We start from the raw sequence: 24,248 nt of genomic DNA, 5'->3' as shown, positions 1-24,248 counted from the left end.
CCTAGAGTGATGGAAATAAAAACAAAAATAAATAAATGGGACCTAATGAAACTTCAAAGCTTCTGCACAGCAAAGGAAACTATAAGCAAGATGAAAAGACAACCTTCAGAATGGGAGAAAATATTTGCAAACGAATCAACAGACAAAGGATTAATCTCCAAAATATACAAACAGTTCATCCAGCTCAATATCAAAAAAAAAAAAAAAACCCAACCAAAAAATGGGCAGAAGACCTAAATAGGCAGTTCTCCAAAGAAGATATACGGATGGCCAAGAGGCACATGAAAAGATGCTCAACATCACTAATTATTAGAGAAATGCAAATCAAAACTACAATGAGGTATCACCTCACACCAGTTAGAATGGGCATCATTAGAAAATCTACAAACCGTAAACGCTGGAGAGGGTGTGGAGAAAAGGGAATGCTCTTGCACTGTTGGTGGGAATGTAAATTGATACAGCCACTATAGATACAGCCAGTATGGAGGTTCCTTGCAAAACTAAAAATAGAGTTATCATATGACCCAGCAATCCTACTGCTGGGCATATACCCAGAGAACACCATAATTCAAAAAGACACATGCACCCTAATGTTCATTGCAGCACTATTTACAATAGCCAGGACATGGAAGCAACCTAAATGTCCATCAACAGAGGAATGGATAAAAAAGAAGTGGTACATATATACAATGGAATATTACTCAGCTGTGAAAAGCAATGAAACTGGGACATTTGTAGCAACATGGATGGACCTAGAGACTGTCCTACAGAGTGAAGTGAGTCAGAAAGAGAAAAACAAATATCATATATTAACACACATGCAGAATATAGAAAAATGGTACAAATCAACTGGTTTGCAAGGCAGAAAAAGAGACACAGATGTAGAGAACAAACATGGACACCAAGTGGGGAAAGCGGGGAGGGTTGGGGGGGAATGAATTGGGAGATTGGGATTGCCATATATACATTACTAATAAGAAAAATAAAGCAAACTATACACTCTAAATATATGCAGTTTATTGTCTGTTTAAAAAAGAAAAGTACACACTAACTCACGTCTGTTCGCACAGCCCTGTGAGGAGCTGGACACAGAGCACACACGTCTTCTCTTACACACGGAAGGGAGGGGTCTTTCTAAAGGTAGATCACTGGCCAGAGTTTTTGAGTTACAGGAGCCACTCCAGAGATTTCTTTTAGAAAAACAATCACCACTAGCAGCACATTTCAGTGACACAGAATGGGTCGCAAAACTTGCTTCCTTGTGTGACATATTCAACCTGCTCAACGAACTCAACCTGTCACTTCAGGGGAGAACGACAACTGTGTTCAAGTCAGCGGATAAAGTGGCCGCGTCAGAGCCAACCTGGAATTACGGGGGCAACGAGTGAACACTGGGGTTTTTGACAGGTTTCAAACATCAGCAGAGGGTTTGAAAGAGACTGAGCCAGGGCCTTCTTTCTCCCAGCTGGTGCATGACCACCTGTCTCAGCTTTCAGAAGAGCTTGGGCATTACTTCCCAACCACAAAAGACCCCCGAACTGGGAAGAAATGCATCCACGACCCATCTGTGAATAAGCCAGGGGAACGGACCTTGTCCTGCTAGAAGAGGATCAGCTAGCTGCTTGAGATCGCAGATGACGGGGGGCCTTAAAAGCATGTTTGCGACAACTTCAAATCTCCATCCGTTCTGGATTAAAGTCAAGGCAGAGTATCCTGTGATGGCCACAAAAGCACTGAAAAGCCTGCTTCCATTTCCAACATCCTGTCTTTGTGAAGCAGTGTTTTCTGCAGTGACAGCAACCAAAACGAGATTACACAGACAGGACATAAACAACACACTTCAGGTGTCACTGTCTCCCATCACCCCCAGATGGGACCATCTAGTTGCTGGAAAACAAGCTCAGGGCTTGTTTAAAATAAAATTAATTTAAAAATAAATAATTTTTTTTTAGAAAGATACCAGTTTGGTCGAGACCACAGCCCTTGCCCTGACCTTGCGGCTGCCTCCAGAGGAAGACTAACCGAGCAGAGGAGGCTGGAATGACAGAGGGCTAGAGTGGCCCTGCCAAGCCCAAAGGCCGTCTGAGGATGTGGTGGAGACTTGGGTCATGTGGAGGTGAGACGGAGACCCTCGGGTTGGAGGTGGGAGGTCCCTCGAGGCAACCAGCAGCCTTCATTTTATCTTGGGAACTGTGTGAGGGCTCCAAGCACGTCAGTTCCAAGGGACGAAGCCTCTCCAGGGCAGGAAGTTACTGTCTGACAAAAGTTCCGAGGCTACCTGTGCAACACTGAGGGAAGGAGATACGCTTCTATCCTTTTAGCCACAAGAAGAAACAACATGGACTCACTTTCTTGCCGCCTCTGTGAGGGAGGAAATGCAGATGCCGGGAGCTGCCAGGCTGCAAGGGAGAAAGGCGTCAAGGGCGTGTGGCCTCCTGCAGACCCTCACGCAAACGTGGGTGGGAAGGAGGACGCTGACCCTGGGTGGGTGTGGGTTCCTGACCAGGAGCACTTCAAGTCATCCAAGTTGGAAACTTCCTTGAGTCCAGTTGCCTGGACTAAAGCTTTAGATTGTGGCCACGTGGCCAGGGACGGGAAGACACGGCACTCTCCCCCCAGGGGCTGTTGTCCGGGCTCAGGTGGCCCACCTGCCCTGAGCGCTGCAGTCCTATGGGCGATCAAGTCAATACCATTGATCATCGCTGAACATTTATCATGCATTTACTATACGTCACTCACTGCCTCAGAATCTTACCAGCATCATCTCATCTTATCCATCGACAAAAATATGATTGAGAGTCTGTTCGTGCCAGACCTGGCATTGAATCAAGACACACGGATGAGGTAGAAGTGACTGCTCCCATTTTACCGACGATGAAACTGAGGGGGCTTGGAGGTTAACTGATGTGAGCCTTGCCCCACAGCCAGCAGGAGGCAGAGCTGGAATTCAAACGTCTGTCTATTAAGCCAGTGCTTGTAACCGATTACCCTCCTACAGAATCTCTGACCTGGCGCTGAGAAAAAAAGTGACCTGTGGCTGTGCATGGACCAGGGAAAGATTCCATAGCCCTGTCCCAAAAGTGAGCTGCAGGGGCTGAGCCCAGCGCAGGGAGAAGATCGCAAGGCGGGTGCTGACCTCACTTTGACCTGGCAAATAGCTTTCCCGAAAACATCAGAGTATTTTTAATTGGCCCACAAGATGAGCACTGGTTCTCCCCACGTCTGCCGACATCACCCGCTCTCCAAACTTCTTCTGCTGGCCTTGGTGCCTTCTGGCCCTTGAGAGTCTCAGACTCAACCACAAGCAGGGGCCACCTCTCCCGGTGCACAAACCAACCCAAGCCAGTCCCCAAGAGCACGTGGCATCTGTGGCCCCGGGCGTTGGCTTTGCTCCTTCCTCTATAACCAGCAAGCCTCCGGGGCCACGTGGGAAGAACCAAGGCCCTGGTCGTCTCCATCTCTCCTCTCTCGCTGCCTGCCTCGCCCTGCTCGGTCTCTAGGGTAGAGTTTCTGCCTTGCTTTCCTGGGTGGATTCCAGCGGCTCTGCTGGTACCGGAGGCCTGACCCTCACCCCGCCCCCAGCTGATTGGCTCTTGTGAGGGGCTAAGTCTGTGCCCAGTATCCCCAAGTGGGGACCTTGCTGCAAATCTGACGGGCCCCCTGGAATCACCACACTCCACCCACTCAGCCTCATCTCCACCTGCCTCTCCTTCCAAAGCCTTTGGAAATAAGGAAAAAGACCACCCTGTAGAGGTAAACTGTGTAATCAACGTGGGGTCGAGGCAAACAGAAACCCGGAAACTCAGTGGATCCCAGCCCGTGGGACCCCACTCTCACCTGATTGGCTGTGAACCCTGGCTAAGAAAGAAAATGCTAATGACAAGACAGGTGAGCATACAACAGAAGGGTAGAAAAAGGGAAGTCCCCAAACAACGTCGGCAGTGCCCATTCCGTCTATGTCTGGAAATAGGGCAGTTGACCAAGAACCTGGCCCTGCCTTGTCCCCATGCAGGGTTCTCTTCTGGAGAAAGGAGTGTATCTGTCCTAATAGTACCGTTGAGCTCATCCAAGCAACTCCCTCTGCTCCAATCCCAAGCTCACCAAGTAACCTCCTGGCATGAATACCGATAATTCTGACTTTTCGCTTAGCTCACCTAATATGAAACCATGCGTTGATCTGGTCAACCAGACCACTACGTTTTCACTGTAAAGTCCTAGGGGGTAATCTGCCCTTACGCATTAGCCTGTTGGGAGCTCTGTTGAGGTGAGTCAGAACTCCCAAGTTTAATGAACTCCAAAGGAAAACAAAAGTTCTGCTCCTGGAAGGCTGCGGACCAGCCCGGGCCACTGGTGGGCTGGCTGTGGGTGAGTTGGTCAGCCTTCCCATCTTGATCTCGTACCACTTCCACTCATCAGCCTGGAGCCCTTTGGAGAGCCCTGGCAGCTGGCTCCAGTCCCTGGTTCTGAGACCCCTTGACCACCCTGACGTGGATTTGCCTGGATCTGGCTGATACGGAGCCTGCAGTACGGGTAAGAGAAGCAGGAAGGCCCACGCAGAACAGTGGAGCCCAAAGGAGGGTGTGGGGAGCTTGCCAGGGGAGCTGGTTCTTGAGCTGAGGTTTGGGCCATGAGATGTGTGGTTCTGGTGGACACAGGGGCGAGGCATCTCCCCAGCAGAAACAGCCTGGACTCTGGGGAGATGTGGGGAGTTCTGTAGGACTGCAGTACCGGGGTGAGGCCAGGAGAAAGTCAAGGCCAGAGAGATAAACGGGGCTTAGGTCAGCCTTGCCCTGTTGAAATACAATTTGAACTGCATGTGTAATTTTGAATTTTATAGTATCCATATTAAAAAAGTAAAAAGAAACTGGTGAAGTTAATGTTAATAATATATCGTTTTGAGTCCTAAATATTTCAACATGTAAAAAAGTCAACATGTCAACATATAAAAAATTATTAATGAGATATTTTGTATTCTTTATCTAAGTCTTCGAAGTTTGGTGGGTATTTTGCGCTGACCATGCGTTGGCCACACGTGGCCGGTGGTGCCCCCACGGGACAGTGCACGTCTATATGAAGGGCCTGTCTGGTGGGTCGTAGACCAGGGGACCGGATGTTATCCCGAAAGCAAAGAGGGGCTCAGGCAGGGCTTCAAAGAAGGGAGTGGCATGGTCAGTTCAGTGTTCTAGAAAGATCTCCGGCCCGGAGTGGGAAGAGAAATCAACCGGGGCAGAACTGCCGTCCAGGCAGAAAGGAATGCCTGAGAACAGCGCAGCGTGTGTGAGTGCGCGTAGGTGAGTGTGTGGGAAAGCGGCGGAGGGGGCGCGCACGCTCCTCGGGAAGCTCGCTGCGCAGCAGGATTAGAAACCAAAGGTTCCCAGGAGAAACGTGGAGGTCTCACCACGTCGCGTGTTTTTTGGTGTTGGAGGCAGACCGCCCTCCAGGGCTGCCGCAGCAGGCCCTACCCCCGTCCCCCCCCCCCCCCCCCCGTCCGGGCAGAGCCCTCTCTCTGGTCCCAGCATTTTCACGCCGCTGTGACTGTTCTGGAGAAGAAGAGAAACCCCGGGGGGGGGGGGGGGGGTGGCCTGGCTGCAGTCCCACAGGCACCATGCCGCCCCCTCGGAGTCCAGTGCCGAGCACAGAGGGGCCTGGCCCTGCCACCCCGAACCTACAAGGCAGCCTATTGAAGCGGTCGGGGCTCAGCCCCTGCAGCTGCTGGTGTGGGCAGGTTGGGGCACTGGCAGTGCTCCGCATACCCCCATAGAGCAGCAGGAAGAGTCCGGAGCCTCAGGACAGGTAGAGCCATTTTCCCAGCCACTTATGCAGGACCCTGGACAATTTCCTGGAGCCTCAGTTTCCTTATCTCCAAAGCAGAAATCATAGCTTCGCGGACGGGGCTGTGCGGAGGCGCACAGGTTGGGACCACGCAGGACAGCGGCCTGGTGCAGCGTCCTGCCAACAGCAGGCACTTGTGAGCACGCGCCTTCTTCCCACCACCTCGGGGCTGTCCGGGTCTCATTCTGTCACAGGCCCCAGGCCACGGCCACTGGCTCTGCCCCATCCTGCAACCCTGGTGCACCTCTCCTTGTAGTGAGAGCAAAGTGGTGGAGAGGGTGCCAAGGGGCCTGTGGGGGCGTGCACACGTGCTGGCAGGCGCTCTTCCCTGCCTTTCCCAGGGTTCCCACTCTCTGCCCTTCCTCCTCCTCTCCAGGACCCGGACCTCTGTCCCTGCCCCTGAGTCTCCTCCACAAGGACACCCTGGAGTGGTGCTGTCTCTCGCGGCTGGGGGTGCGAGACGTGGGGGTTTAGAAGACATTGGCGAGGCTGCAGGTGGGAGGGAGGGAGACAGGGATCACGAGCGGTGAACAGAGCGGGTCCATCACGTGTGTGTTTCTGGGTGTTGGTGTGCTCAGGATGAGGGGAAGCTGCTCTGCTGTGTGTGCGGCCTCCTCCTCTGTTCTCTTCTTGGGTCGGGTGGAATCAGCGATCGTGACTGCGCTTGTTGGAAGCATCGTTATAGTCAGGTCTTGGGGCCACACAGGTGCCCCAGACACTCAAGGTAAATGAGAGCCCAAGGAAGCCCTTCCTGAATACAAAATTCTGTCCGAAGGAAGTCTTGGAGATGATGTGTTTACAGGAGTGCCTGAGCCCTGGGCAGAGCTGCGTCCTTGTGGCGTCCCCTGGGGGCACGCATGCGTCTGTGGTCTGTCCTCCCAAGCATCTCTTTTTTTAAAAATTTAATTAATTAATTAATTAATCTATTTATTGGCTGCCTTGGGTCTTCATTGCTGCATGCAGGTTTCCTCTAGTTGCTGCTCGGTTACTCTTTGTTGCAGTGCTTGGGCTTCTCATTGCAGTGGATTCTCTTGTTTTCAGAGCACTGGCTCTAGGTGCACGGGCTTCAGTAGTTGTGGCACTCAGGCTCAGTAGTTGTGGCTTGCAGGCTCTAGAGTGCAGGCTCAGTAGTTGCAGTGCACAGGCTTAGTTGCTCCTCGGCATGTGGAATCTTCCTGGACCAGGGATCAAACCCATGTCCCGTGCACTGGTAGGCAGATTCCTAACCACTGCACTACCAGGGAAGTCCCCTCCCAAGCATCTCTTGGGAGAAGTACCTGCCTCTTTATGGCTCCTGGGGCTGGAGGACACTTCCCCCACACCACCCCAGAGGACTAGTCTTGGATGATCAGACTTAGGTGCTTTAGCCTAGAGATGAGTGACTTTTCAACCTACCCCTGCAAGGGTAGCCTCATGTTTTCAACTTCAAGTTCCCTCTTTTGAGGAACTCACTGCTGGAAGGATGCAGAAGTGACAGCATTCAGGACTGTATTTCCAGCTGCCCAAGATGAGTTTCCAGCTGCCTTGGAGGAACCCCCACAAAAGGGAAGCCGTTTCATGTCCCCTCCTCATTCAGGAGCCTTCCCAAATCCCTGACGGCCTAATTCCTCTGACAGCTTGGCCCCCGCCAGTTTAGCCTGCTCAGAGGGGTTGGCCTGTGCCCACCCAAAAGCCTGTGTCACCGGCAGCTCCCAGTTCTGCCTGTCACAGAAACAGCACAGGGCTTCACAGTGAGCTGTAAAGTGACTGCTGAAGAAACTCAGCCCCGGGCAGGCACAGCAGGCCTGCCCCATTCACGGCAGCTCAGACCTTCAGGCTGGAACTCCATCCATCACTGCCTCCTGCCATGTGAGAGTCCAAAATCGGAGCTCCAGGCCTGGCAGTTCCCTGAGTCACACAGACGGCAGGTCCCTTTGTCCTCCGGCCTCTGCAGGAAATGGGCCTCACTCTCGCATTCGTTCCCAAACAGGAGTCTAGACTTGGGGGAAAACTCTAAATCTCTATTGATTGTGCCTAATGGAGGGAGGTTAATTTGTGGTCTTTGCCCTTCGCTGTTACTAAAGAAAATAGAAATAGTTTTCATATTTCTGATGGGTGGTAGGAAAAAAAAAAAAACTTCAGCTTTTTTCCCCTCTTTTAAAGAAATATGACTACTGGGTCTTTGGAAACAAATGACTCAAAGGTCGTTGGAATAGGAGAGACTAGTTAGTGCTCACTTGCATATTTAGTTCACAATCAAAAACATTGGCCTAACGAACTCTATAAGAAAAGAAAAAATATCTCAAGGTGAAAAAGAAGACTCTGCTCTGAAGAGTCCTTGAGAATTAGATTACAGACGAAAAAAGGTAAATCATCCTTCAGAGAATGTTCTTTAAAAATGCAGGCTCACCGTTCTGAGAAAGATTTTGTCCTAAATACTGTTTTATTCCTTAGTGCAGAAGTTGATTAAAGTAAATACCGGCTAACTACAATGAATGAAAGATCTGCATGGGCTCCTGGTTTTTGATGAGTTGAAAAGAAAACATCACGGCTTGCAAAAGCCCTGTGTTAACGAGGCCTTGGGGGCAGGAGGGAAGGACAGAGTGGAGCCTGAGGGGACATTCTGCAGGGAGAGAAGGGGGGTGCTCCAGTGGAATCCAGCTGCACGGAGCCCCAGAAGTCTTGGGAGGGCACTGACTTCCCGTGGTTCCTGGGATGGGGCCAGAGTCAAGCTATTTCAACCAAGTATTAAAGAGAAAGGTGGGCCTGGTAGGCTGCCGGGTCTCAGGACCCTCCAGTGGCAAATCAGGAGTCAACTTCCCTTAGAAACCCACCTTACGATTCTGATCATCCCTGCTGTGGGCTGAATGTTTATGTCTCCCCGAAATTCGTGCGTTGAAGCCCTAACTTCTAACGCAATGGTATTAGGAGATGGAGCCTCCGGCGGTCATGAGGTCGCCATAGTGGAGATTTCATGGTAGGATTAGTGCCCTTACAAGAAGAGACATGAGATAACTTGCTTTCTCTCTCTGCTCTATGCCGTGCAAGGACACAATGAGAAGACGGCTGTCTGCAAACTAGGACGAGGGCCCTCACCAAGAACCCAAGCCTGCTGGCACCCTGACCTTGGACTTCCAGCCTCCAGGACTGTGAGAAAATAAATTCGTGTTAAGCCCCCAGTCTACAGTGTCTGTTGTAGCAGCCCAAGCGGACTGTGACACCCCTGACCACAGTTTCGTCCCCGAGGTGCTCCCTCATCCTCTCTTGTGTGGTCTCGGTATTCATGGTGGACACCAGTGGCTGGCTGACTCGATCCCCACCCCGGTTCCCATTCCCTGGCGCCCTTCCAGTAACGAGAGCATGTCTCAGAAGTCAAGGCAGAGCCCCCAGGAAGCTTTGCTTCCTGATGAAAAGCCAGTGGCCCCCCTCTGTCCATCCGCTTCTACTCCTCCTTGCCTGGAACGTGGTGGGGTGTGGAGTGCAGCTTCTGCCCCTGACAAGGGGACCAATGTGAAGACAAAAGACAACAGACCATGGATGCCGGAGAGGAAAGATAAGAAAAGCCTGGGTCCCCTAAGAGTGTTATTGCGTAGCTGCTTCATTGTTTTTATGAAAAAAATAAATAATTTCCTATGTGTTGAAGCCATTGTTGGTCAGATTTTCTGTCCTGTGTAGCTGAGAGAGTTCCTAATGGGAACAATGTCACCCTCCAGAGCCCTGGAGAGCATTCCTTAGGTTGTCAAGTCCTTTGATTCTTGCAGAGATGGAGGCCTAAAGGAAGACTGTCTTGCTCACAACAGTCTGTTCAGCCCCTATGGGAACAGAGCAGGACTGGCAGAGGCATGAATTCTTCTTCTGTACCCTGGTATACGTTCTCAGAAACAGAGTCTTCAGACCTCTAAGAGTGCCTGCTCTGTTTTACTAGAAGATGCATGAGATGACTCGTGGTATCTGTCTCTGGGGATGGTATTGTTCAGATCAACTACAATCGCCCTGTACAGAGCCCCCAAACCAGACCGCTCTTGCCTTAGAGAGTCTGGAGAGTGATGGAGACATACCCTGTCTCCCAGGGAAGTTTGTACCTGGGGTACCTTTTGTACCACCTCACCACACACAAACAAGATGCACTCCCCTCTTGTCTGGGCCACAACACACAAGCCCCCGGGGTCTGCCCGAGCAGACACATGAGAATTGCAGGTGGAATGCTGGAAGCCTGCTGGGCTGGGCTTTGCACCCAAGGGGCCAGTGGGGCCAGTGTTGGATAATTCAGTCTAACAAACCAAGCCCTGCCTTGTTATCTGCGGAGAGCGCGTGGGGGCCTGAATGAATGAGCTTCCTGCCTCTGGGGACCACGTGCATCACTCTGCCGTGGCCACGTCCATGCCTCCTCCAGTGGCAGATTCTCCAGTGGAAAATTCAGGACCAGTCCAAATGGAAGTCTATTCTTTGAGACCTTTTTCCCCATAGATAATTTTTAAACTGTTTCAGACCAGGGAGAAAAAGGCTGGTACTTGGTTAGTAGTCTCCAACATTATTTACAGAATCTCAGGAGGAGTGATTTTGTATCTGTCTGTCTCACTTTATACTTTAAAAAAAAAGAAAAGAAAAGTAGCCCTCCCCACCCCCACCCCCTCATAAACCTTCATTAAACTCTAGCACGTCCCAGTCTACGCACTGATGGCTAGGAGGAATACATTTTCTGCCACATCGATGTAGTTAAATCTCTAGCCCTTATTTTTAACCCAGCACCATTTCCGAATCAATTTCTATGGAGAGAGAATACCTGGACATTTAAATCCATCAAAAAGGAGTAAATGAGCATTTCAGACACATCTATCAAGAAGAAATGCCCCTTCTCCCCGTCATCGTGGGGCTTTGTCAGTCGCCCGTCAGATGAATGTCCGCGTAAGTGTTTATTAATCACTCCCGCGCGCGTTGATGGGCCTGAACACTTTGCGCCTCTACGCCTCTGACACGTACAAAGTATGCGGTGGGTTTCTTCTGTCTCTGAGCACAGTTGCTTACTTTGTTAAAGTTAATTTCCACTCATTTCTGGCTTTGATGGGAAGATTCCTTTATCAATTCAATTCATGTGTGTTGTCTGCAATCAAAGCAATATTGTCTGCTAATGTGAGCTCCATCCCATGCTCTCCCTCCATTTTATGCTAACGCCTTTCTTCTGCTGGTCCTTCCCCGGGGAAGACGTGCTCTCCCCGGCCTGCGGCAAGTAGTGGACTGGCAGCCATTTCTCCCTCCTGCACTCCCTGGCTTAGAGAAATGATGAGCTGCTTCTTTTCCCCAGGACTTATCTGGGCTGAAAGACAAGTCAGTGGGGAAAAGAAGGTAATGGGAGATGTGTAATGGCAACTTGGTATTCCTACCACCATCCGTAGGACCTAGTCTTATTCTGAAACTCAACACTCTTTACACATCAGGCCTTTCAACAAGCTCTCCCTCTACCATCCCTCCAGCCCCACAAGATTCATCAGATCCCCCGACATCTTCTCACACTGTCCTTTCCAGCTCCTCTCCCTGCCTCATCTCATCCATCCATTTGCAGCCCATTCATTAATCTAAGTCCTACTCTTCCTGAAGGACGAAGTGAAGCCTCCCCTCCTCAGAGACATGCTTCCTCCCAGCCCCAGGGCTGCAGGAACTCTTCTGGGAGTGCTTCCGGAACTAAAACTCACCGGGACTGCACTGATACACACCACCTGGCGGGGCTGGCACACAGAGGAGCAGGTGGAACGGGCAGACTCACGTCTGAATCTGACACAGAAGCTCAGAGCTGTATGGCCCTGGGCAGTCACTGAATGCTTGTGGAAGTTTCTCCATAAGGAAAAGGAATGAAATAATATCTATCTTACAAGGCTGTTGTCAGCATTGACAGAGCCCACCTATCACAGTTCCCAGACCATGTGGGAGCCCAGTAAGGGGTAGCCTTTGTCACAAGTTCCAACTGGATGTCAGGCCCCAGAGGAGAGTGTGGTGCAGATGGCACTTTTCTGTACTGCAGAGTATGGAAAGTTAAACCTACGTGTCTCAGACTCCCTCGGGGCTAAGGTTAAGGTTATACATAACACGCCCACAGCTAAACGTACTTCTTCAACGTTTGGAGGACAGAAGTGAGGGGAGACGTGTCAAGGACTGTGAAGGGTCTGAGGTTTTACTCTACGTGCAAGCTAACAGGTTAGTCGGCTAAGGTATCACAAATGCGGGTAGAACACAGGGGACTCCTGGGTCAGAGACGGAGGGCATCACTCGTCACAGCGCCGGCAGTAGCCCAAGTACCCGCATTTTCTTGTGCTGACACCTCAAGCCCCACGGGGCCGTGGGAGGGGGGTCAGGTGACACCCGCACACACAGGGGGTTACGTTTAAAGGAGAGGAACCTCGAGCTTAGAGAACCCAAATCTTTTATAATGGACAGCAGGCGTGCCTAGCTTTGTTCTGAATCTCTGAGTCCAAGGCTGTTTGCTATGCAGGCATCCCTGGAAACACAGTCTAGAACAAAGCAGTCAGGACATCTGCAAGATGCGCAGACACACGAGACTCATGGAAAATTGTCTCCCAGCAAGGCCGCCTTCCTGCGGCCAGCTGTTGCTTCCGGCAAAGATGATCGTGGAGATTTGGGGTTTTCTACAGCAGCATCCCAGTGTCCAACCACTAGCTTCACAGTGTCCAAAGGAAACTATAAAACTAGCAGATCCCTAGCCCCAGGTCACAGCTATGACTATGATTTCTGAGCTCAGCTGTGCCTGTGGCAGCCTACCGACTTTCCTCTTTCTTGATGGGGGCAGACGAGTTAGGTGTTATTGAACTTCCTGAGTCTATTTCCGAGAGGTCTGTAAGCACCACATTTTCTGCATTAATAGGAAATTCACTTTACTGCTTAAAATAGCAGGAATGGTTTCTGTTTCCTGTACGGACGAATACAAGTAGGGACCAAACCTCATCATTCACCAAAGCTCCAGTGTCTCCCACTAGAAACTTCTCATGATGCTGAAGGTGAGGATGGTGGTGGTGGTGGTGGTGGTAACAAGTGGTAAAGGGAAAGGAAGAGAGTGAAGAGAGGAAGAATAAAGTGGGGACGAGAGAAGTAGGAAGGCGAAAAATCATTCTTTTTCTCCTTTTCCATCAAAATACCATATATTCTCCAAAAAGAAAGCTTTTTTTGAGTCTTTATCGACTACAAGTATGGAAAGGAGAAGCTAAGATACTCATTCCTGGAACCCTGGCCTCACCAATTAGAGCCCTTGTTTTGTTTTTTTTTCCATTTACATTTCCCCGAATTTCTCTGTGACTCAAGAGAGCTTCCCAGTCGCTCTCCCGTGGGAGTGGGGGTGGGGGTCACATCTCTGCTGGATCAGGACGAAGCCTGATCTCAATGCCATGCCCCACAGTCACAAAGCTGTTCTCATACCTGCGTTGCATCTCACAGGGAATGGAAAGTAAGGAAAAGTCCGTGTCGTTAGCCTAAGTCACAGCCTAGGGGCTCTACCTGGAATGGGGGTTCCGGCTGACTCAGTCACTCCCAACAGGCTTTTTGGCTCAGCGCCTGGGACCCTCTACCCTGATCCACCCTCTAATGGTGACCCAAATATCCATCCCAGCGCTGTGTAGGAACTTCCGGAAGGGCATCTCTCAGAACTGCCTTCTGATTTCTCCACGCTGCATGGTGCTACTCTGCTCAGGGCCTGGCAGGCGACACGCCCTTCCTAGGCAGTGCAGGTGGCTGGGTTCTGGGACTTGCATGAAATTGCTCATACGCTCTGTGCATGTGATAACAGCTAACGTTTACTGAGCACCTGCTATGTGACAGATACAATATGAAACGCTCTAGACGTCTTTTAACTCATTTCAGTCTCCCAACAAGTCTACGAAGCTCCGTATTTTACAGAGGCTCAGAGAATTCATCAACCCGCCTAGATCACAACCTGGGTGTCTTCAGAGGCCCCTCTCTCATGCCTGTGTTCTCCTGCGCAAAGCAGGAGCTCAAGGAATAACTGTTCAATGGATGAGAACCAGAGTGGCGGAAATTGCTGATTTCTCCCATCATCCATTCTTTCCCTCATCTCAGCAGTAACCATCACTATCACGCGAGATGTTAGCTGAGCCCCTGCCTGCTTGGCCAGCTGCTTCTCTATGCCTCAGTGTCCACCCTTATAAAACAGAAATAATAACAGTACCCGTCTCATGCGTTTCTCAAGTGTGCGAACTCCCAGTCAAATAGATTACTAACCCCAAACCATCCCCAAACCACAACAGCTGACCAATAATATACATATTTTACATTTCCAACTTGTAGTTCATTTTACTGATTAAATAAATTAGTGCCTGGCTCATAGCAAGTCAAATTCTGGTCAATTGCTTTAATTAAACTAAATGCCACTCTATAAGTCCATCTCAACAAAGGATTAAGAAACTCCAGAGGAAGCTCAACCCTTCAGACCCTCTGTCATAAAATAGAATTACAACATATTTGAACAATAAATGAATTACTGATTAGGAATAAAAAATTTATACTTTATTGGTCACACTACAGTTTGGGATAGTTTTTGGTTAGCAATCTATTTGACTTAATTTTTAAATACTTGAGAAATTATCCTCTCATGAACCAATTGCCACTTAAAGAAATAGTCACAGGGGAGCATCCCTTTCCACTGCCATCTTCCTAAAGTGCTTGTGTTAAACAAATCAACAGGCCAGCCCCTCCCCCCTGAAGCCAGCTCCATGATGCTATTTCCCACAGAACTCAGTCCCGCTAACTTTTGCACCCATCAGAGAATCAAGAAGTCAAGAAAAGGACACTGCAAAGTTGGGACAGATAGTCTTAGAACCTGCCCCGTGACCGATGTCTCTGGTTGGGGTGGGGACCAGTGAGACAGGGTCTGTACCCTACACAGGGCCCTCGCCTGATGAACTGCAGTTAGTGCCAGAGTGCAGTGGTGGCAGTGACGTTCCCACAAGGTTCAGAGACTCACTCACGAGGTCCTAAGGCAAGACAGTAGGTTGGAGAGACCGCTCAGGTTGTTCCCAATCTGCGCTTTGATCCTTACTGAGTCATGAAAGCCTAGGGAATTCTTTGTATCTGCTGTACCAACTCTACAAGATAGAAGCCGTATCTTCTTGCTATCCCAGGAGAGAACCAGCTAGGCTTAGCTCTAAGGCTTTCCCTGATAGGAACTGCCCCATGGTATCAGCCGTCCCTTAATAGCCGGAGAAGGAAAAGAAAGTGACATTTCTTAAGGATTCAGTTTATTCGTAAACTCTCCATGGTTAGCTGGAAGCAGGACTTCTTCCGAGGCCCAGGGCCTACTCAGAGCAGATCTACTAATAAACAATTCTCTGTGGAGTCTAACTTTAGTTTGCTTCCTTTTCCCGAGGGCCTGCTGTACTGGAGACATTAGCCTGGTACTCCAAAATGACGCAGAGATCCATACTGTTACAATTACTCAAGTAGCGATGACAGACACAACGTTCTTTGTGGGAATTAAGAACCGGGGTTGTGGAGGACCAGGAACACTAGCCAAGTGGTGAGGACGATATCCTTTGGAATCGCACATGACTGCAGACAGCACAGCCCCAGAACCCACTGATGGTCCGTCAGGGCTGGGAAGACACATCTCTCTGCCAGGGGTAAGGGCATCACTATGAAAATACCAGAGCAGCTCCTGCAAGAATCAAGGTCTCCAGGCACACCTCCTTTTCTGGGAAGCCCTCCCCTCCTCCAACCCGTTCCTCTCTTCCAAAACGTAAGGAGCACACATCAATCACCTGCTCTCTATGCCTCTGAAACACTGCTAGCCAAGTCCTTTGCTGAACAACACAGGAGCCTGGCCGTGTTAGTCGGGGGTGGGGTTTGGGGTGATGGTCACAGAATCCCCAGGACTGTTTTAAGCTGTCTGCTCTGCTCCGTATGACACACACACAGAATGTCAGCTGCAAAGAAGTCCTCTGCTCTTTCCCATCCAGGGGCTTATCTTTGCTTCCTTGGGTGTTTCTGAGCCAAAGGCTTTTGGCGAATGGGAGGCTGGGGGAGGGGATGTGTCCTAGGTTTGCTCTGGTAAAAATGGGGAAAGAGGAGGGTGTATGGCGAGAGCAGAGCAGCATGAGGAGGTCTCCACGGTGGCGGGTTTATTGCTTTATGCTGCCACCTGGCTGATCACGGAGCCGCGGGCTCCCGCCGGCAGAGAAAGGAAGACACACGGGACAGGAAGTGTTTACATTGGAAGGTCTCAAAACCAAGCCTCCTGATGGGAATCTCACGTTAGGCCACAGACAATCAAGTCCAGCCTCGTGACTCAAGAGCCACTGTTGTGCACAAGTGGGAACGGGGACTGTTCTAAAGGCCATGCTTTGAAGGTAAGGTGTTCGTTCATCCGCGGAAAACTACTTGAGGTGAGGCTGGTTCTGCCTGTTTCAACCCCTCCGTGTTCTCTTCTTTAAATCTACAAACACTCCCTATTGAAATCCTTAGTAAGACGTTCCACGCTCCCCCAGGTCCCTGAGTAGGGGAATACCCTCATTCCTGCAGAAATCATCTTTGCTTCCATGGATGTCGAGGTGGAAGAGAAAAGGAGAAGGTTTAGGGTGAGTTCCTCAGGCTGGACAACCCACCCCAAGAGAGGGCCTCGCTAAGCGTTCCTGCACCCTGTCGCTCAGGAAAGAAAACACAGCTCACATGTACTGACTGTCTCAGGCTTTATGCTTAGCACGCGGAGGGCTTTATGAGACATGAGGGCTGGAGTAGTGGTCCTGGGGCAAGATGTGGACGGAGACAGCCGATCTACCCCAGGCCGGGCACGTGGATAAGGAGAAAACTCTCTGGAAGGGAAGCACAAGGCGGGTGTCAGGGTAGCTGTCGGCTAACAGACTGGCCTGTGGGCACTTGTAAGGCAGCCCAGGATGGCCTTCCAGAAAGTCATACGGGAGAGGGAGGCCAGAGGCCCCACCAGGTTCAAATAGAAGCTCTGTATTCTTGGTAAGAACTGCTTTCACCGGCACACATTGACCGGAAAGCCTGGTAGCATTCAGGATATACGCACATCATCTTTAATCCTTACGGGGAAGGTCCGGTATCATTCTCCTTTTACTATAAGAAAGCTAAAGCACCAAGAGCTTCTGAAATCTTGCAGTGCTCACCAAGATGCGGCTATGATGAATAGGCACAAAGACAGGACAGCTCCTTTACTGCCATTAGCACCCACAGTAAACATTTATTCAATATATCTAATATTCCAAGTGCTGTGACAAAGGTCGGTGACACCAGTATTAATAAGTCTTTATCTGTGCCCTGACAGCCTTGTAATCTAGTTGGGAAAAAAACAAGAGGACATCCCAGCTGCAATGAGATGATTCCTACAGATTCCTTCATTTGGCTTGATTCTTATTCTCTGGCTGGATCAGGGGTAGGGACCATATTAGGTATGATTAAATATAGCTACATGTAGTAGAAAATTCAAATAACAGTTCAAAAGATAAACGTTCATCTTCCACTCACAAAAAATAGGTAGGGCAGCTCCTTGATCTTCAGGGACCCTGGTTCTTGCCATCGTTTTGCTCCATTATTCCCAGCATGAAGCTTCTATCTTAAGGATTATTTCCTGGTCCAGGATGGATGCTGAAAATTCTTCTTTGACTTCCAAGGAGCCCTCCCTTCACTTGTCTCTTTAAATATGGGTGTTCCTGGGAACGCATCTACAATCCTGTTTTTTCTCTACACTTTCTCACCCCCAACCTCTTCCATCCTAAAACTAAAGCTACCATGTTTGTACACATAAGTCCCAAATCTCTCTTTCCATCTCTAGTCTCTCTACCCAACTTCAGACTCACATTTTCACCATGGGACGTCAGCAGAAGACTCTGAGGTTAAGGATGAAAATGCAGCATGTCCAAATATGACATTACGCTGCAGCTTCACAAGCAAAAGTGGACCTTGCTCTGAAGATCCCTGTCTCTGCCTGTGGCCTCACCCCTCACCATCCCCTCAGACCAAGGGGCCAACAGTGCATGTGACTCCCTCTCTCATGCCCTTCCCTCCATCACCACCCCCCCACCCCTCCACACACACACACGCTCTCTCTCTCTCACCCCACCCTAACTAGTCTTTCCCATTCCCCCTTCAAATTCTCTCAGATATTTCCCCTGTCTGATCCTCCTGCCTCCACCCCAGCTCAGGTGGCCATCATCCGTCTCCTGAATTCATACAACTTTCTCCTTGTTTGTTTCCCTCCCTCTGTTGATTCAATAGTTCAATAAACACCCACTTACAAGCCGACTCCGTTGGACCCCGCTCTGGCGTTTCTCTGCCCCCATCAGCAGGACCTCCTACTGCTGCCAGTTATGCGTCTCAAGTTCAGATCTGACTCTGTTACTGCCCCTGCTTAAAGTCTGCTGAGTAGGATCAAGTACAGAGCTGCTAGGGTGGCCCTTGGTGGCTTCCCGATCACACCGGCAACCAGGCACCTCCCCTCAGCCTTGTGTTGGGCACCCTCCACTCCTGCCTCCCAGATGCACTCATCATTCCCTGGCAGGTCAGGTGCTCTCTGGCCCCTCTGCTTCACTGAGCAGCCTGCTTGCTCCTGGCGGAGTGGCCTGAGTCACTGCTGGCCTGGTCAAGGGAGCAGTCCCTCCCTTCACAATGAGGATTCCCACTCCATTGCCTTCAGCCAGAAAGCACAGAGATGGTCGCTGATAATTTCAGAACATACACCACATCTCTCTCTCTTTCTGACCAACCTTTTCTCCTATACATCAGGAAAACACCCAGATGACAACCCTAGACTTGAGCTGCCTATAGGTTCATCCAGCTTCTCCAGAGCAGGACACTAGACTGCCTCGAGTGGGACCATCTTGCCGCTATGAAGCCCATCTTGCCTACAGATCTGCTATTCACTCAACAAACACATGGAGCTCCCATCCCGCTTAGGCACTGGGGAGGGTGTGGTAGCTGGGAGAGGGCCAGACAGTCCCTGCAGGTCAATTATCCCTGCCATGCTCCAAAGCGTTCAGGTGTATTAAGCAGGCAAACCAGGAACTCCTCTTCCCACGGTACCTCCTGAGTCAGGACACTTTCATTCATTTTTTTATCCAGCAAATACATGCTGAGCACCTGCGATGTGCCAGGAACTGTTCTCAGTTGGGAAGCAGTAAAGCACAAGATAGACAAACACGCTAGTCCTCAGTGAAGCATACATTTCAGTGGTGGGGGGTTGGGGGGCGGGGCAGGGATGAGTAAAGGACACAGGGTTAGAAGGTATTTGTAAAGCAAGGAATATTGTATGTCAATTGTATCTCAATAAAAGTTCTTAAAGAAAAAAAATTATAAAGCAAGGAACCCCGTGGGGAGTATTGGGGAAAGAGGGGTGATATTTTTAAGTAGGGTTGTTGGCCTTCCTGAGAAGGAAAATGACATTTGAAGAAAGACGTGAATGAGATCACGGAACAAGGACCCTCCCCACCCCACCCCCAATTTGTGCAGTTTTTGCTGTAAATATCTTAGAGCTACATTTCCAGGAGAAAAATGGCGTGTTCTCCGCACCAACAGGAAAGGAGGCAGTCTGAAAGGAGAAGAAAAGACCGGGACGACAGGAATTATTCCATGTTGAACTGTCCCTGATGGACACTTGAAAACCAGCTCCGGGACAGAGCAGGGCCCACCAGGCCGAGGGGCTCCCCGGGGCCCCTCTCCCGGGCTGTCAGGATAATCCCACCGCCTCCTCCCACCTCCGCCCCGCCCTGGGGGCGTTTGCTCGTGTGAGGGAAGTTCTAACCCCGCAGAAGCCAGCCCAGGGAGGCGCCTGCAACGGGAAGGCCGCGGGGCCGCCCGCGTGCACCCGGGGAACGGGGGACCCCCGACCTCCAGCCCGGCTCCGAGGCAGCGGCCGGCAGCCAAGAGGCGGCAGAGGCCTCGGGCCGGAGGGCGCTGGGCACCCTCCCCGGGCCGCACCTAGACCCCCGGGCTCGCGCCCCCAGGTTCCTGCCCGGCCCGCAGAGCCGGCCTTCTTGGTGGGGCACAGAACTTTTTCCCTTAAAGTATCCAACTCCTGGGGCGCAGCCGGCGGCCGGGGACCGCCGAGCAGGGAGCCCCCTTTCCGGCCACAACCCGCCGGGCTTAGAGATGGAGGATTAAGTATGCGCTCTTTCCAGGCTTCCCGAAAACACTCTCTGGGATGCTACTTTGCTTGGGCCTGGGTCTCCCGCGCCGAGGTGCAGAACAAACCATCTAAACATTTCAGCACAAAACCCAATCCATTGTGGGCCGCACATTAAAAAGTGTTATTCGCTTTGAAGTTTTTGTCTAATGGCTCTAAACTGAAAGAAAATGTTTTCCTATTACTTAATTCAATCATAGCGAAGAGACTTGGTAAAAAGCCCACGGATTTTGCCCCAAAGTGTGACAGAGTTCTCTTTGTGTTTGCTTATCCTCCGCTGTCACACACTTTAATTCGCCTCTCTTTATCTGGCATTCAAAACTTTCTTCAATGACATTCAATAAGGTCCAGAGGCTGGAGGGGAAAAAAAAAAGCTGGTTATTTTCCCCCCCTAGATATTCTTTCCCAGTAGCTTTGGCCTTGCTTGCATTCAGGGGCTCTTAACCCCTTCTTCCCCAGGCGCGGCTGTTACTCCCTGGAGAGCTCTGCGCTGACCCTTCAAGGTCTCCCAGCCCCCAGGGTGCAGCGGCCGCCCCACTCACCCCGTAGGTCCTGCCCGCACACTGCGCCTCTCTCACCCACCTCTGCCCAGTGGGGAGCCCCTCTCCCGGCCCTGGCCCTCCTCTGGGCCCAGTCTCTGTGGCCCCAGCCAGCCCAAATGTGCCAGAGAGCAATTAGAACCGGCATTAAGCTGCACTGATGCACCCTGGCTTGTCTGCAAACACCACTTAGAGAAGGGAGCCTTGGGGAGGAGACCTTGGCATTGAGGGAGGCAATGGACCCCGCCGGCCCCCCAGGCCGAACAATCAAGGAAGCATTGAGCCCTTACTCCTCCTGCTAGATGACAGGCCCTCCATCCAGGTTATTTCCCCCATTGCCCTTCTCTCTTTTACGGAATCCGTTATTTTCTCTCAAATAAATTCTTTCTTTTTAATCAGCTCTAATTTGTTGCTGTTGTTATTGCAGAGGTGTCATCAGTGATGAAAAACCGTGCAAATGCTTCGATTTGGGTCCATCTTATTTCTGTGCACTGATTCCCCCGGCCGGAAAGCTTCCCCCTCCATCTCTCACAATTCCTTTCAGGGCTCAGAGCAGGTGACTGCAGCGACTTGGTTCCAGTAAAATCGAAAGTAAATGTCTTCCTTGAAAAGTCTCAGGCTGTACATTCGAAATATTTATGCTAATTTCCCATTGTATGGAAAAAGCTCCTGCGGGAAGCAGCTTTGAGCCCAGAGGACGATTTTAAAAGCTGAAGCTGTGTACACAAGGCCAGGCGTTTGAAGTTGTTTAACCATTGTGTGGCCAGAAAGAAGAGAGTGACGCGACAGGAGCCGGTCTTGGGGAGAGGGGAGCTCGGCCCGGGTGGGCGAAGGAAGCAGAAGCTGGGAATACAACTGCTCCACGCGCCGCTCCTCTGGGGCGAACTTCGGGAAGGCAATGATTTCCGAGCGCACCCGCGAGTCCGTCGGATGTGCGCGAGCAGAGAGCGCGCCCACACTCTCCACGCCTGGTGGGGCGTGAGATCTCTATCTTCGCCTGCCAGGCCTTCTTCCCATTCCCTGTCTCTCTGTCCGCGATTCTCAGAGGCTGATTTCTCTCTTTACATCCACGGCCATGTCGTTGACTAGCATCTCCCGAACAAAGACTGGGCGTTGTAGGCGGCATCAAATTTAAGGCTATATGAGAAACTTAGAGAAAACAGGGACAGCGATAGGGCTAGTGCTGAGTAAGGAATACCGGTAGCCCTCCTCTTCTCTGCCCAGCGGCGCCCTGGTCCTCCTGCTTCCGACACTGGAAGAGAGGAAGCGATTCCACAGGTGGAAATCGGAGGCCTGCTGCGGGGACGCTCACGGGCTGCACAAGTAAACTGAGTGGAGGCAGCCTGATCTTGGGGAGCGAGGGAGAAGTGAGAGGGGGAGGAGGACGGGGACCGAGCGCATAGAGAAGATGGGGGTGTGCGCCCTTGGGCATCTGTGGAAGCGAGGCAGCGGGGGTGCAAAATCAATAAGATAAACGGGCCGATCGCCAATGCAAAGCCAAAGGGGAGTAAGGAATAAAGAGAAAGAAAAGAATATTAAATCGCAGGAGAATGAGAAAATAAACCCGCAAAAGGGAGAGGAGGGGGCGAGGGCGCCTGTTACGGCGTGGGTGGGGTTGACAAGAATAGAGTACATTATGCAGTTCATTTAGTTAACAAGTGAAATAATGAGGAAGCGTGCAGAGTGAATGCCAAGAGAAAAGGCACAAAAACCCTATTGAGAGGCCCCGGCCGCTCCTGGCGTAGCCCATCACATGGCAATAGTCCTATTTAAGCGGCGCCGCCGGCGCCTTTCAGCACCACTAGCGCTGGCCAGCACCCCGCGCTCTCTGGGCGGCGCCCGCGGCAGCAGCGGCGGCGCCTCCGGCCTCCCCGGAAGAGGCAGCTGCGCGCGGCCGCGGCCCGGGAAGCGCGTGGTGAGCCCCGGGGTCCGCGGGGTGCCGGGGGCGGGCTGGCGGCGGGGCGACCGCGCACCGGGGCCATGCCGCGCTCCTTCCTCGTGGACTCGCTGGTGCTGCGCGAGGCCGGCGAGAAGAAGGCGCCGGAGGGCAGCCCGCCGCCGCTCTTTCCCTACGCGGTGCCGCCGCCGCACGCCCTGCACGGGCTCTCGCCCGGCGCCTGCCACGCGCGCAAGGCCGGGCTGCTGTGCGTGTGCCCGCTCTGCGTCACCGCCTCCCAGCTGCACGGGCCCCCCGGGCCGCCCGCGCTGCCTCTGCTCAAGGCGTCCTTCCCGCCCTTCGGCTCGCAGTACTGCCACGCGCCCCTGGGCCGCCAGCACTCGGCCGTGTCGCCCGGGGTCGCTCACGGCCCCGCCGCCGCCGCCGCCGCCGCCGCCGCGCTCTACCAGACCTCCTATCCGCTGCCCGACCCCAGGCAGTTCCACTGCATCTCCGTGGGTAAGCCGGGCGGGGAGCGGGTGGGACGAAAGTTGGCCAGGCGGGGATGGCGGATGAGGACCGCGGGCATGCTGTGGGCGATGAGGGTCATGTCGGGCCCCTGGGGGGGACACCCTGGGTAGCGTGCGGCTGGAGGAACGGGGCTGGACACCGGGAGGGAGGGTGGGGCACAAGGTCCAGGTTCTGGCGGGCTCTCAGGACGCAGCGAGGGCTGGGGCTGAGGGCACTCTGTAGAGAAGTGCAGGGGCCGCGCGACTCCGGGAGTACCAGGCGCGCGAGGCTTGGCGAGGAGGCGCCCGCGGCTACGCTGCTGTGCGTTGTGTTCCGCGCAAAGAGGTGGGTGAGAGACCAAAGTCCCGGGATCCTGACGGCCGCCTACCGGAGGATCGGGCCCGCAGCGCAAGGGTCTGATCGCTTCGGTCTCTGCCCCCCCGCCCCGCCCCCCCCCCCAGACAGCAGCTCGAGCCAGCTGCCCAGCAGCAAGAGGATGCGCACCGCGTTCACCAGCACGCAGCTGCTAGAGCTGGAGCGCGAGTTCGCCGCAAACATGTACCTGTCCCGCCTGCGCCGCATCGAAATCGCGACCTACCTGAATCTGTCCGAGAAGCAGGTGAAGATCTGGTTCCAGAACCGCCGGGTGAAGCACAAGAAGGAGGGCAAAGGCAGCAACCACCGCGGCGGCGGCGGCGGGAGCGCGGGTGCCGGCGGGGGCGCACCGCAAGGCTGCAAGTGCGCGTCGCTCTCCTCAGCCAAGTGTTCCGAGGATGACGACGAATTGCCCATGTCTCCGTCCTCTTCGGGGAAGGACGACCGGGATCTCACGGTCACTCCCTAGGCGCACGCCTCCCCAGGGCGCCCACCCCAGACACTCCCCGAGGCTCAAAGACTGGTCCTGGGACGCAGCACTGTTTCCCAGGCACCCACTGCCAAACGGCGGCCACGCACGCGTTTGGCATGGCTTTGCGGAGGTCCCGGGTCCTGGGAAGCGCCGAGAGCTTGGCAGACCTGACCTTGGTATCCCCACCCCAGGGCCCGCGGCCGTCCAAAGCGGACTCCGAGCTGTGAACACACTGCAAGCGCGCCAGTCCTTCTCAGCCACGCAGCACAGCGGCCCAGCCCAGCGCCTTGCTGGCCGCCGGCGGCTCCTCGCTCGCCCTCCCTGGACTGGCTCAGGCTTCCTCGCTTCCTCCACTCTCCTCCACCCTGGGTCAAGCTCGGCCTTTCACCCCTCGGGTGCCCATTCGCTCCCCCTTTCTTTTTTTACGTCTTTCCCTCCCCACCTCCTCCCTGCGGTGATTTAACCACCCCCCACACATGTATGAACTCCTGGGTTTTTATTTTTTGTTTT

The 24,248-nt window shown here is 52.5% G+C and overlaps 1 protein-coding gene across 1 annotated transcript; it reads left to right on the top strand.

Moving 5' to 3' along the window:
* Positions 1 to 22,485: 22,485 nt before the first annotated feature.
* GSX1 (GS homeobox 1) lies at positions 22,486 to 23,735 on the top strand. The gene is made up of 2 exons (XM_057707994.1): positions 22,486 to 22,900; positions 23,353 to 23,735. Exons 1-2 carry the CDS (start codon positions 22,486 to 22,488, stop codon positions 23,733 to 23,735), a joined length of 798 nt encoding a protein of 265 aa, XP_057563977.1.
* The last annotated feature ends 513 nt before the right edge of the window (positions 23,736 to 24,248 follow it).

This window comes from Hippopotamus amphibius, chromosome 14 (genome assembly GCF_030028045.1).
Source record: "Hippopotamus amphibius kiboko isolate mHipAmp2 chromosome 14, mHipAmp2.hap2, whole genome shotgun sequence".
NCBI lineage: Eukaryota > Metazoa > Chordata > Mammalia > Artiodactyla > Hippopotamidae > Hippopotamus > Hippopotamus amphibius.
The sequence above is the reverse complement of the archived record's forward strand: the minus strand, read 5'-3'. Positions and strand labels throughout refer to the sequence as shown.

Bases quoted from the DNA above. Each gene is read 5' to 3' on its own strand.
- GSX1 (XM_057707994.1), top strand. From the start codon at position 22,486: ATGCCGCGCTCCTTCCTCGTGGACTCGCTGGTGCTGCGCGAGGCCGGC. The intron at 22,901-23,352 runs GTAAGCCGGGCG...CCCCCCCCCCAG, and splicing joins GTTCCACTGCATCTCCGTGG to ACAGCAGCTCGAGCCAGCTG.